General features: G+C 41.9%; 1 protein-coding gene across 1 annotated transcript in view; it reads left to right on the top strand.

Annotated features, from left to right (window-relative positions):
* Positions 1 to 14,561, top strand: part of ppme1 (protein phosphatase methylesterase 1) — a 58,760-nt gene that overhangs the window by 24,498 nt on the left and 19,701 nt on the right. The window contains exons 6-7 of the mRNA XM_078545207.1: positions 6,799 to 6,953; positions 7,141 to 7,231. Of these exons, the coding sequence (XP_078401333.1) occupies positions 6,799 to 6,953; positions 7,141 to 7,231 (246 nt within the window). The remainder of the gene's footprint in view (positions 1 to 6,798; positions 6,954 to 7,140; positions 7,232 to 14,561) is intronic.

The raw sequence follows: 14,561 nt of genomic DNA, 5'->3' as shown, positions 1-14,561 counted from the left end.
CAACCACTCACCAGATACTCAAACAGTAGTAAAGGTCTATTCTATTCCTAAAGTTTACAATATTACAGCAACTGGTGGCAAGGTTAATAAAATGTATGAAAAAGGTAAATAAGTAATTGAATGAAATAATTAAGAAAACACATTGAGGAAGACAGGACAGGTGATGTGTCATGGCTGCAGCATATGGGAGCTCCTGGCTGCCAGTGTGATCCAGTGCAAACCCATTTGTAGCTCGAGGAGCTTCGGCACAGAGTCATTGAGCTGGAGGTCGAGCTGCAGACACTGTGATATGTCAGAGAGGGGGAAGGTTACCTGGACACTTTCTGCCAGGAGACGGTCACACTTCTTAGGGTAGGGTCTTCTGATTTGGTCAGGGACAGGTGGGTGTGATTGCGAGTGAGACAGGTAAGGGGACCCAGACGGCAGGAACCTCAGCCTTTGCAAATGTCCAACAGGTTTGAGGCTCTTTCAGCTCGTTTGGGTGAGTGGGGGGGGTGCAGGGCATTTGAGCTGACTGGCTATGGCACCATGCGTGATACTGGAAGGGACAAAGTACAAATCTTTTTTTATTCATTTACGGGTTATGGGTGTCGCTGGTGAGCCAGCATTTATTTCCCATCCCTAATTGCCCTTGTGGTGAGCTGCCTTCTTGAATTGCTGGAGTCCATGTGGTGTAGGTACACCCACAGTACTGTTAGGGAGGGAGCTCCAGGATTTTGACCTAGCGACAGTGAAAGAATGTTGGTATATTTCCATGTCAGGAAGGTGAGTGGCTTGGAGGGGAACTTGCAGGTGGTGGTGTTCCCATGTATCTGCTACCCTTGTCCTTCTGGATGGTAGCGGCCGTGGGTTTAGAAGGCGCTGTCTAAGGAACTTTGACGAGTTTATGCAGTGCATCTTGTAGATGGTATATACTGCTGGTGAAGGGAGTGAATGTTTGTGGAAGGGGTGCCACTCAAGTGGGCTGCTTTGTCCTGGATGGTGTCAAGCTTCTTGAGTGTTGTTGGAGCTGCACTCAGAGGCAAGAGGAGACTATTCCATCACACACCTGACTTGTGCCTTGTAGATGGTGGACAGACTTTGGGGAGACAGGAGGTGAGTTACTTGCTGCAGAATTCCCAGCCTCTGACCTGCTCTTGTAGCCACAGTATTTATATGGCTAGTCCAGTTCAGTTTCTAATCAATGGTAACCCCCAGGATGTTAATAATGGGGGATTCAGTGATAGTAATGCCATTGAATGTCAAGAGGTGATGGTTAGATTTTCTCTTGTTGGAGATAGTCATTGCCTGTCACTTGTGTGGAGCGAATGTTACTTGCCACTTGTCAGCCCAAGCCTGGATATTGCCCAGATCTTGCTGCATTTGGACATGGACTGCTTCAGTATCTGAGGAGTAGTGAATGGTGCTGAACACTGTGCAGCCAGCAGCAAACATGCCCACTTCTGACCTTATGGAAGGAAGGTCATTGATGTAGCAGCTGAAGATGGTTGGGCCTAGGATACTTAGAGTAAAGCAGCAGATAAGACTAGAGGTTTCAAAAATAATAAAAGGACAAAATAAAGGCTCTGAATCTGAGTGCACATAGCATTTAAAACAAAACAGATGGACTGATAGTGTAAACAGAAATAAATAAATACGATCTAATGGCCATTACAGAGACATGGCTGTGGGCTGACATAGGTTGGGATCTGAATACTGAAGAGTACATGGCATTTAGGGAGGACAGGAAGCTAGGAAGAGTTGGAGGGGCAGCTTGTTAATTAATGATGGCATTAGCACAATAGAGAGGGATGACCCAAGTTCAGGAAACCAGGACGTAGAAGTGGTTTCACAGAATCACAGAATTGTTATGGTGTAGAAGGAGGCCATTTGGCCCATTGTGTCTGCATCAGTTCTCTGAGCATTTTAACTTAGTGCCAATCTCCTGCCTTTTCCCCATAACCCTGCACATTTTTCAAATTAAATAATCATCCAATGCCCTCTTGAATGCCTCAATTGACCCTGCCTCCACCACACTTCCAGGCAGTGCATTCCAAACCCTAACTACTCTCTGTGTGAAAAGGTTTTTTCTCAACCTCACATTTGCTTCTTTTGTAAAGCACTTTAAAACTGTGCCCTTTGGTTCTCGATCTGTTTACGAGTGGGAACAGTTTCTCCCTATCTACTCTGTCCAGACCCCTCGTGATTTTGAAAATTTCTAACAAGTCTTCTCTTGGACTTCTTCTCTCCCAGCTTCTCCAATTTTTCCTCATAACTAAAGTGTCTCATCCCTGGAACCATTCTTGTAAACCTCTTCTTCACTCTCTCCAATGCGTTCACATCCTTCCTATAGTGTGGCATCTAGAACTGTACACAATACTCCAGCTGAGGTCCAACCAGTGTCTTATATAAGTTCATCATAACCTCCTTGTACTTTATGCTTCTATTAATGAAGCCTAGAATACTGTATGCTTTAGTAACAGCTCTCTCTACCTGTCCTGCCACCTTTAATGACTTATGTACATATACATCCAGGTCTCTCTGCTCCTGCACTCCCTTTAGAATAGTATCCTTTATTTTATATCCTCTCCATGTTCTTTGAGCCAAAGTGTATCACCTCACATTTCTCCGCATTGAACATCATCTGCCCGCTCCACCAATGTGTCAATGTCCTCTTGAAGTTCTACACTGTCCCCCTCAGTTTACAATTCCCCCAAGTTTTGTGCTGTCTGCAAACTTTGAAATTGTCCCCTGCACACCAAGATCTAGATCATTTATATAAATCGGGAAAAGCAACCAATACCGACCCCTGGGGAACTCCACTGCAAACCTTCTTCCAGCCTGAAAAATACCCATTAACCATTACTCTGTTTCCTATCCCTCAGCCAATTTTGTGTCCACGTTGCTACTGTCCCTTTTATTCCATGGCCTATAACTTTCCTCACAAGTCTGTTGTCTGGCACTGTATCGAATGCCTTTTGGAAGTCCATATGCACCACATCAACAGCCTTGCCCTCATCAACCATCTCTGTTACCTCTTCAAAAGACTCCAGTAAGTTAGTTAGACACGATGTTCCTTTAACAAATCCATGCTGAGTCTGTGGAATCAATCCATATTTTTCCACATGTCTATTAATTCTATCGTGAGTAATTGTTTCTAGAAGTTTCCCCACCACCGAAGTTAAACTGACTGGGTAGAGATGAGAAATGAGTTTGGGTAGAGATAAGAAATGATAAAGGCAAGAAGTCACTTTTGGGAGTGGTGTGCATGCCCCCTAAAAGAACCCACACAGGACAAAGTATAAAGGAAGAAATCATGGGAGCTTGTCAGAAAAGTACGGCGATAATCAATGGAGGAATCTTAATTTGCATATACATTGGAAAAATCAGGTGGGCAAAGGTAGCCTAGGTGAGGAGTTCGTAGAATGTTTTTGGGATAGTTTCTTAGAACAGCACGCTCTGAAGCCAACCAGAGAACAGGCTATACTAGATCTGGTATTGTGCAATGAGGTAAGCTTAATTAATGACTTCCTAGTGAAGGCGCCCCTAGGTAGCAGTGATTATTAATATAATTGAATTTTACATTCAGTTTGCAGGAGAGAAGAATGAGTAGAAGACTAGTATCTTAAATTTAAGAGCAGTTGTGAGGGAATGAAAGCGCAGTGTAAGGTGTACCAGCAAATTAGGATAAGGGATAGGTCAATAGAGATGCTGTGGCAGACATTTAAAGGGATATTTCAGAATACGCAGAATAGATGCATTCTAACGAGAGAGAAAAATTCCATGGGGAGAACCCACCATCCGTGGTTAATTAAAAAAGTTAAAGATGGATAGTGGGTCAGAAGATTATACAGAATATAAAAAAAACACAAAGAATGACTAAAAGTTTAATGAGGAGGGAAAGGTTAGAGCACCAGAGAAAGCTAACTAGAAATGTAAAGATAGATGGTAAGAGTTTCTATAGATACTTAAAAAAGAAAAGAGTTAACAAAGTGAGCGTTGTCCAATAGAGAGCGAGCCTGGGGAATTAATAATAGAAAATAAGGGAATGGCAGATGAATTGAAAAGGTATTTTGCACTGGTCCTCACTATAGAGGAGACAGTAACATCCCAGAAACAGCTGTAAATCAGGAAATGGAAGGGAGGGAGGAACTCAAGAAAATTACAATCGCCAGGGAAGTAGTACTGAGCAAATTGTTGGAGCTATGGGCTGACAAGTGATTATCCATTAGCACCTCATTTAGCCAGGTCCACCACCGTTAACTACTCTTTGACCTTTTGTTTATGACATCTTTTGCCATCTTCCTCCACCTGTTGCTGGCCTTCTATCCAGCTTCACTGGTTTCCCCTCCGCCCCACCTTAATCGGTATATATTTCACCACCTCTCTCTACCTCCCTTTAGATCCGAAGAAGAGTCATACAGACTCGAAACGTTATCTCTGTGTCTCTCTCCACAGATGCTGTCAGACCTGTTGAGTTTTTCTAGCATTTTTTGTTTTCGTTTGATTTCCAGCATCTGCAGTATTTTGCCTTTCTTTGAGATAGTGGATACATTGGTTTTAATTTTCCAAAACTTCCTAGATTTGGGGAAAGTTCCATTAGATTGGAAAATAGCAAATATAACTCCTTTTATTCAAAAAGAGAGGGAGACAGAAAGCAAGAAACTACAGGCCAGTTAGCTTAACATCTGTCATAGGGAAAACGGTAGAAGCTATTATTAAAGACATTATAGCAGGGGACTTGAAAAATTCAAGGTAATCGGGCTGAGTCATCATGATTTTGTGAAAGGGAAATCATGTTTGACCAATTTATTGGAGTTCTTTGAAGAAGTAACATGTGCTGTGGATAAAGGGAAACTGGTGGATGTACTGTATTTGGATTTCCAGAAGGTATTTGATAAGATGCCACATCAAAGGTTATTGCAGAAAACAAAAGCTCATGGTGTAGGGTGTAACATATTTGCATGGATAGAGGATTGGCCAGCTAACGGAAAACGGAGATTAGGTATAAATGGGCCATTTTCAGCTGGGTAAGATGTAATGAGTGATGTACCATAGGGGCCTCAACAATTTATATAAATAACTTGGATGAAGGAACAAATGGTATGGTTGCTAAATTTGCTGATGACACAAAAATAGGAAGGTAAGCTGTATCCTGAAAGTAAGATGACATAAGGAGGCTACAAAGGGATATAGATAGGTTAAGTGAATGGGTAAAGTTCTGGAAAATGTGAAATTGCCCATTTTGGCAGGAAGAATAAACAAGAGGCATATTATCTAAATGGTGAGAGATTGTAGAGCTCTGAGATGCAGAAGGATCTGGTTGTCCTATTGCATGGATCACAAAAGATTAATATGCAGGTAAGTAATTATGAATGCTAATAGACTTATTTATTGCAAGGGGGGAACTGAATATGAAAGAGAGGTTATGCTTCAATTATACGGGGAATTGGTGAAACCACATCTGGAGTACTGTGTACAGTATTAGTCTCCTTATTTAAGGAGAAATGTAAATGCATTGGAAGCAGTTCAAAGAAGGTTTACTAGACGAACACCTGGAATGAGTAGGTTGTCTTATGAGGAAAGGTTGGACAGGCTAGACTTGCGTCCACTGGATTAGAGTTTAGTAAGAGGTGACTTGATTGAAACATACAAGATCCTGAGGGGCCTTGACAGAGTGGATGTGGAGAGGATGTTTCCTCATGTGGGAGAATCTAGAACGAGGGGTCACTGTTTAAAAATAAGAGGTCACCCATTTAAGACAGATGGGGAGAAATTGTTTTCTGAGGGTTGAGTGTCTTTGGAACTCTCTTCCACAAGAGGCAGTGGAAGTAGTGTCTTTGAATATTTTTAAGGCACAACTAGATAGATTCTTAATGAGCAAGGGGGTGAAAGGTTATTGGGGATAGGTGGGAATGTGGAAATGAGGATACAGTTAGAGTAGCCATGATCTTATTGAATAGCGGAGAAGGCTCAATGGGCTGTATGGTCTACTCCTATTTTTTGTGTCCTTGTGTTCAATTGGCCTTGGTACAGGAAGGCCAACATTGACCCTCCCTCCCTTGAGTTAATCGGGATGGTGGGGGCTAGTTGGAAAGGTGACGGACTCTACATCCTGCGCCTTCTTGCCCAATTAAATAGCCTGCTCACCTCCCAGCCCTTTCCCGGGGTTTGGGGGTGGGGTGGTGCGGTGCTTGTACCTACAACACGTGGTCTGCAGTGGTTCATGAAGGCGGCTCACGACCTTTCTTCAAGGGAAATAGCAATGGGCAATAAATGGCTGGCCTTGCTCATGTCCCATCAATGAATTATAAAAAGACACAGCTGGTCAATTGATACATTAAACTAGAAAGGAATACAGGTAGTGTGTCTCAAAACCAGCAAACTCAGGACCAAATCTGTGCCAGATTTTGGATCTTGCTAGTTTTTGGGTCAGGCAGTTTGCGTTGGGTCAAGGGCCGCTTGAACCACTCAGAGCGGAAAAGACAGGTGTGCAATGCCACTAACTAGTTAACGTGCCACCGCACCAATGGAGCACCTGGTCGAACAATTCAATAAGTTATTTTACTTATCTAATAATAGTTAAATTTCATGCATAGCAGCTTGAAAAAAAAAGTCCAGTTTTCAGATAGCGGATTTGAGACACTGTACCTGTACTATTGGATAAGTTACCTTGACATTGGGCTATTGAATCCAATTGCACCTAGATTAAATAACCTATCTGGACATAGTAAGCTTTAAAACAGCCTGTAAGTCAACTTTGTTTGAACTTTGAGAATGTTGCTGTATTTTTTTTTAAAAAACCTTCTCCCTTTACAGAGACATTGGCAATATAGTGGAAATACTCTACAGTGAAAATTCTCCCCCAGTTCTGTTGATTGGTCATAGTATGGGTGGAGCAATAGCAGTTCATATTGCAGCAAAGAACCTGGTGCCATCGCTTGTGGGCCTGTGTGTGATTGATGTAGTAGAAGGTGGGTTATTTAAGTTACTATGTGAAATTTTTTTTTTAAAGTTTGTTTTGTTTCAGGTAAAAGCAGATATCAGACCTTGAGTAATAGCTCTTATAAACCATCAGTACTGCATAATAACTTTGTCTAGAGTATGTATAAATGAAGTTTCACTTATCATTTTATAACTTTTTTAAAAAAACATTTCTAGGCACAGCGATGGATGCTTTAAACAGCATGCAAACGTTTTTACGGAGTCGGCCTAAAGTATTCAACTCTATTGAAAGTGCCATAGAATGGAGGTGAGATTTCTTTACCTTTCTGAATGCAAGCAACTCCTCCATAACTTCTGTGGGACATCCTCCAGAACAAACCCTTTTCATTCAAAGAATAAAAGGGCCAGCATCATGAAGTCCACATTGTCCCAACAAGAAGTGAAGCCAGTAATCTTATCGTCCAAAGTGGAGTGTCTACCATAATGTAGCAGTCCAATTAGAGACTTAGGCAAGAATTGGCCATTCTCTCTTCCAACCATGGTAAGTGGCCATCTCTGGTTGGGAGTAGAATATTTTGGGAGTTTCTTGGGCCTTGAGTCAAAGTTGAATGATGCAAGATATAGCTTTGTAAGTATGTAAAGAAAAAGAGGGTGATTTCCAGCTTGGGAATAATTCTTTTGCCTCCAAAGATGAGTGCTAAAGCAGAAAGTCATTCCTCTCATGCCTGTCTCTCTCTCAGAATTCTTCTGTCAACACTCTAAGTTGTTTTATGACCCAAGCACCCTTTTAAACAGCTCTGGCAACCTATTTGCCAATTATAAATCAGTCACAGAAATCATGGATATGGACAGCTTGGGGAATTAATTTCTACTGGTATTTAGAAAGGATCATCAGCTGCTCTTGAGCTGGGTACCTACTATGCTGCTTTTGAGCATTTTGAACGGGTTGGTTTCTGGAACTGACAGTAATCATTTGGTGACTTAGTAGAAATCAAGGGTCTTCTGACAAACTTCTGATAGTTTCAATGGGTTTGGTGCTTGTAGTGGAAAAGGAAGAGGACCTCATTAAATGGCAGAGATTACAGCAGCAGAAACAAAAAGGAACGCAGCTTCCAGGAGGCTTTATTCCATGTGTATAGGCCCAGAACCTCTTGCCTGCATTCACTGAGGAGCAGTTTGTGTGTGTGAGGAAAATCTGCTTTACCAAGTATACAGATCTCATCACCTGCTGCAGTACCTATTGTCAGCACAAATTCAAGTGCATCTTTGCACATGGCTGACAGTCACTGTTGCCTTAAATTTTTTAATGCTTTGGTCAATCCAGTGTTTGCAGATGACATCTGCCACATCAGTCAATCACTTTTGCAGGTCTGCATTCACCATACTTCAAAGCCATTGACTTCATACCCTTTCCCATGAATGCCATGAAGCAGGAACATGGGATTTAGGGTTTTCTAAGATTGTACATTTGCCCCCAGGTGGGACACGCATTTCCTTGCATGCTCTAGTATGGATACCTGGAATCTACATAAATAGGAATTTCACTCACTATACATCCAGCTGTTTTATGGTCACCTACATTGCCTCATGCAGGTTTGTACCAGATTTTCTGGCAGTTGCCATGGCGTCTTTATGTCGCACCAGTTCTCAAATTCCCTTTCTTGCACCAAAGCATTGAATCAGAGGCTAGCTGCTTGGGTGCAAAGGCTATTATCTCCAAACTTGGCAAACTTTGCCTCTCAGGAACCCAAGCACAGATGCACATATGGGGTAAAATCACTGTCATGCCTCCACTTGAGCTCTGATAAAACCGACCTAATCCTTCTGGAAACAAGGTTTCCACTGTAAGCTAGGTATGTATGTTTCGTGCTTTCCAGCCCTCGGAGAGTCATCAGGAAGTTGTTGACTGCACATCTTTTCCATCGGGAGGGCCAATCCATTTAGCCTGCAGCAGAGGCAGATCTGGAAGCTGAGGAACATGTGTGACTCTAACCACTGAGGATGTTGAGAAGAGCAAGGCCCACCTATTCTACCAGCTGCATGAGCTCTTCAGTAACAGCTCATTCAGGAACTCTGGCTGAAAACTTACAATGCTCCTGAACCAACAGTTGTTCCCAAAATCAGTTTACAGTACTTCCATCATTACAACTGTGTTGAACTCGAACTCAAGCCTAGAGCTTTCAGACAAAACGTGTTGCACGGTTATCAAGTACTCAAACAAACAGAGCAGTAAGAATTTTGAAAATAATTTATAACATTTATATTGTTATTTAAAATGATAAACAATGACCTTTTCACTGCCATTAATGTCAGTTATAGGGGTACTGGAATTTATCATTGGGGATATAAGGCAGAATTTTCTGCCTGTCGGGCAGGTGGGCCCAACCCAATCTCTGATGGGCGGAGAGCCGATCCCCGCCGGAGAAGCGGGCCCAGCTGCCATTTTACGTGGGCGGGCCAATTAAGGCCCACCAAGCGTGACGTCTGGCGGAAAGCGCTAAACGCTCCCTGTGCAGGTGGGGGGATTCCCCAAAAGTGAGAGTGCGCTCTTTCGCGCTTGCACACGAAAGAGCGCACATCTCCATGAGGCTAAGTGCTGCCTCAGGGAGATCGCTGACACTTTTAAAAAGATTAAAAATAGAAATTTTTTAAAATCCTTAACATGTCCCCCTCATGTGAAAATGTCACATGAGATGGGACATGTTCATAAATTACAGCAAAACTTTATTAAACTTTTTTAAACCCTACATGAAACCTCACCCCGCCGGTGGATGAGGTTTCATGTTTTTTTCTATTCCCCGCCGGGGCTCCTGGCTGCCCGTCAACCTTAAGGTTGGACGGGCAGGTCCTTTTAATTGTTTAAATGATCCTGTCAATGGCCTCAATTGGCCATTGACAGGTCAGCGGGCCTGCAGCTGATTTTGCTGTGCCCTCGTCTTCCTGAAAATTTAAATGGGGTGGGATGACGTCGGAGGTTCCACTCGACGTCACCCCGCGTCATTTTACGCATCGGCGAGCGGGCCACACCCCCTGCTCGCCGACGGCAAAATTCTGCCCATAGTGACTGAACATCTTGGCAAATGTGAGCTAATTAAGGAGCCAGCATGGATTTGTGAAGGATAGGCCATACCTGATGAATCCAGTTCAAATTTTAAGGTTACTACCAAGGTGGATAAGGGACAATCTATGAATATTGTCCATGTAGACTTCCAGAATGTATTTGATAAGGTTCTGCACAAGAAATTATTAGCAAAAATGAATAGGCATGGAATTGAGAATGTATTGAAAATTGACTTGGAGGTTGAAGCATAGGCATAAAGGGAATGTAGTCTGATCTGGTGGAATGTGATAAGTGGTATTCCAAATTTCAGGTACGACCCCATTCCTTCAAATCTACCATCATCACCCTGTTCTACAGAAACGCCGGCCCTTCATCCCTCCATCCTTGCAAACTACTTCCCATCTCCAACCTCTCTTTCTTCTCCTTTCTTCTTGGGTGGAATTTTATGTTCCCGTCAAAGTCAATGGAGTTTAGAATGGCTCGCCGCATTTTACGGCCCCGTCCCCGCCGCAATGGGGCTGTAAAATTCCAGCCCTTGAATGTGTTGCCGCCTCCCAAACCCATGTCCATCTTTCCCAGAACTCCATGTTTGAATTCTTCAATTGAGTTTCCACCCCGCCACAGTACCGAAATGTCTCTTATTAAAATCACAAATTACATCCTTTTAAGACTGTGACAAAGGTAAACTATCCTTTCCCCTCCTTCCTGATTTGTCCAGAGTCTTTGACACATTTGACCATACCATCTTCCTCCCACATTTCTCTACTATAATCCAGCCAGAAAGTACTGCACTCATCTGGTTCCATTCATACCTAACCAGTTTTAACCAGAGAATCAATGCTTCTCTTCTTGCTCCTGCAGTGTTACCTCCTGGAGTCCCTCAAGGATCTATCCTTGGCCCCCTTCCATTTCCCACTACATGTTACCCCATAGTACCATCATCCAAAAACAACTAAGATTCCACATGCTCACTGATGATACCAAGCTGTACCTCACCACCACCTCTTTTAACACCTCCATTGCTTCTGATTTTTGTGCTGCTTGCCTGACACCCAGAATCAGAAGAGCAGAAGTTTCCTTCAGTTAAATAATGGGAGGATCAAAGCCATTGTCTTTGGACCCTGCCACAAGCTCCATTCCCTAGCCACCTTCTCCAGCCTTCTCCCTGACCACTTTCTGAGGCCGACGCAGATTGTTTGCCACTTTAGTGTCATATTTGACCCGGAGATAAATTTCTAACCCTAAATTTCTCCATCACAAAGCAGGCTACTAATCGCCTCATCCATGCCATTGTTACCTCTGGACTTAACTATTTTCCTGGCTGACCTCTCATCTTGCACCCTCTGTAAACTTGAGCTCATCCAAGACTCTGCTGCCCTTATTCTAACTTGCACCAAGTCCCATTCACTCATCACCATCTGCTCACTGAACTGCAGTTGACTGCTAGCCCAGCAATACCTCAGTTAACCTCGAAAGCCTGTTCAGCCATAATCTCATTGAAGGTGATCAGTGGCCTAACTCCGTATGTCCCTGCCCTTACCCAATATCCCATGATACTTTTGGTTAACAAAAAGTTATCAATCCCTGATTTAAAATTTACAACTGATCCAGCATCAATTATCATTTGCAGGAAAGTTTCAAATGTCCGCCACCCTTTGTGTCTTTCCTAATTTCACTCCTGAAAGGTTTGGCTCTAATTATTTTTAACCCCAAGCCTGGACTCTCCAACCAGCATAGTTTCTCTCTATCTACTCTTTATTTTCCCCTTAATATCTTAACTTCAATCATATCACACTTTAATCTTCTAAATTCCAGAGAACACAACCCTAATTGTGTAATCTATCCTTCTGATTTAACTGCTGGGATTCCACATTCCATTCTGGTAAAGATATGTTGCACCTCTTTACATCCAAAGTTGATGGCCTCATATTTGCCTACAGTTGAAAGCCATTTGCCACAGTTTTGACTATTCATTTAATCTGTTAATTTCTCTAATTTTTGTATTTTCATGTACATTGCATACAGTTTCACCTATCTTTGTGTCATCAGTAAATTTGGATATGTGGCTTTCAAACCCATCATCTAGGTTGTTAATTAATACAGTGAATAGCTGAAGCCCCAACTCAGATCCTTGTGGGACACCACTAGTCACATCCTGTCAATTAGAGTACCTGTCCATTATCCCTACTCTCTGTCTCTTGCACTCAACCAGTTTCTAACCAGGTCAATAATTTGCCTTCAATTCCATGAGCTTCAGCTTTACCCAACAATCTCTTAAGAGGGACCTGGAAGTCTGTACAAATATCATAGGCTTTCCCCTGTCCCCTACTTTAGTCAAAGTTCAAGCAGGTTTGCAAGGCATGATCTACCCTTTACAAACCCTGGGTCCCTCTGAAAATGTCCAAGGTGTTCAGTCACACTACATGCTGTAGTAATTTCCTGACAATAGATGACCAACTGGTCATAACTCTTTGGTTTCTCTCACCTTTTTTAAAGAGCAAAGTGTCATGAACCATTCCTTTAGGCTGGAAAATTGTACACGAATCGAGAGAACTTTGGAAGATTCTTCTTAAGAAGACTAGTACTGGAGAAAATGCCAGTATGTCAGATTGCATGTGAACCCAGTTAGCCAATGTTGGAGCCCATTCAACACAGATGTGTTTGATTCTGACCACTTTTCAAGCAGCACTCATTGGATAGTTGTCACATACTTGAGACCTGGTTGATTTCTTCTCTCTGCCCCACCACCTTAGGATACTAGAAGTTAATTTAACAGTTCCGCTGTTATTTCAGCTGAGATGACCACAGTCAGCACGGATCAGGAGAAGCTTTGACTGACTTGTTTTCATGGTTTATATCAAACATGTCTCCCTTACTTGCTGAATTGTCAGGAAAAGCTTTGCCATTACAGGCTTGCTGTTTCTTCCTTTCACTACCTATTAATGAATATCCACATCTGCTTTTGGATCTTTCTGTAAATGTCACGTGCTTAGTTTTCATTGACAGTCTCAGCAGCAGGTGTATATATGGTGGTTTTGTTTATAGTGTAAAGGCACTTGAGACAATTTTATACTGTTCACCCCATCAAGCTTATGCCATCTAATTAGATATCTTTCAACCCCCTTCTTTTACTGATGCTGCTGTTGAAAATGTGTCATTCAATCAGTTAGCAGTTGACAATATAAAAAAAATTAAAGCAGTTTCCCAGGCGAACAAACCATTTGATTGTTCAAACTAACATGGCTTAGTTTGCTGGTGGCTGTAAGTGCACAAAATGACAGTTGTGAAATTATACTGGAGACTACACTTAGTTTTTCTTTTTCTGTCCATACTGTGTGAGTTTGCTGCAATGTGGGCCACAATTATTACGACCTTGAATTGTTACTCATGGTCGCAGAAATATCTATAACTGTCATAAGAATATCAAATACCTTAGCCATTCTGCAGAATGTAAATTGGGACACAACACTAATAATTACTTCGCACTGCCTACAAAAGCTCACCAAGAAAATTGCCTATAAGGCTAGCAGAGATAATTGTTCATTTTTCCAGCTGAGATGTGATGGCAGCACCACTTCGTAACTGAGGCTGCTGTGAGACTCGTTAGTAAGACTAAACTTCTGCATGGACCGTCTCAACTTTTTGGAGGCGTGGGGAGCAGAGGGTGGCATCCTGATGCATCTCTTGACATTGTAAAACAATCAAATCTTTCTGGTTTGAGGTAAAGTGGATTCTGTGCCTAAGTGAGATCTATTTACTTGCATTCCTGGTTTGTGCAAACCAGATTTGAATAAAAATGTTCAGTATGTTAATGGCTGCCAAAAGACTGATGCTTTTTGGGGTGCAGATTATATATTTCGTCATTGTGAGCCAAAAGGGATAATATGAATCTGCAAAGGGAGATATCCAGTGTTAAGGACACTGAGGGAGTGAGGACAACATACTTCATGGTTAAAGAGGTATAATTTTAGCTCGAAGGATTTATGTAAGACATACCAAAGCAGCATTTCAAAATATGGAGATGATGGGGAAACCCAGAATATTAAATGTTTGACTAACTCGAGCACCACTCACTAAGAAATTTTGTTTTTTAGGAGTGATAAGATTTTTAAAAAATTAATACTTTTGTTAAATGTTAAATTTATATTCTCGACAGTTTTAAGTCCACAGTTGGGTGCATGTTTATAAATTCTTAGAACTCCTCAATTAGTAATACTCATTAATTATTCACTCTCATTTGTTGTGATCCAAATATGTAAATACATTTTTCTGTTTCCTGTATTAACAATATTATTGAATTACATTCTGCCTTGGCTCAGTAGTGCATGGGGTGGATTTATCTGTAAAGACATGAAAGAATCCATATCATTGGACTTCAAACTCTGCATAGACTTTTATTTGTAAATAAAAGTCTATGCAGAGTTTGAAGTCCAATGATATGGATTCTTTCATGTCTTTACAGATAAATCCACCCCATGCACTACTGAGCCAAGGCAGAATGTAATTCAATAATTTCATAGGGTACTGAATAAACCCTAAATGCAGCAGGTACTGACATCTCTCCTGAGAAGAGAAG

This window comes from Cetorhinus maximus, chromosome 7 (assembly GCF_964194155.1).
Source record: "Cetorhinus maximus chromosome 7, sCetMax3.hap1.1, whole genome shotgun sequence".
Taxonomy (NCBI): domain Eukaryota; kingdom Metazoa; phylum Chordata; class Chondrichthyes; order Lamniformes; family Cetorhinidae; genus Cetorhinus; species Cetorhinus maximus.
Note: the sequence above shows the minus strand (reverse complement) of the source record. Positions and strands in the feature narration are given on the sequence as shown.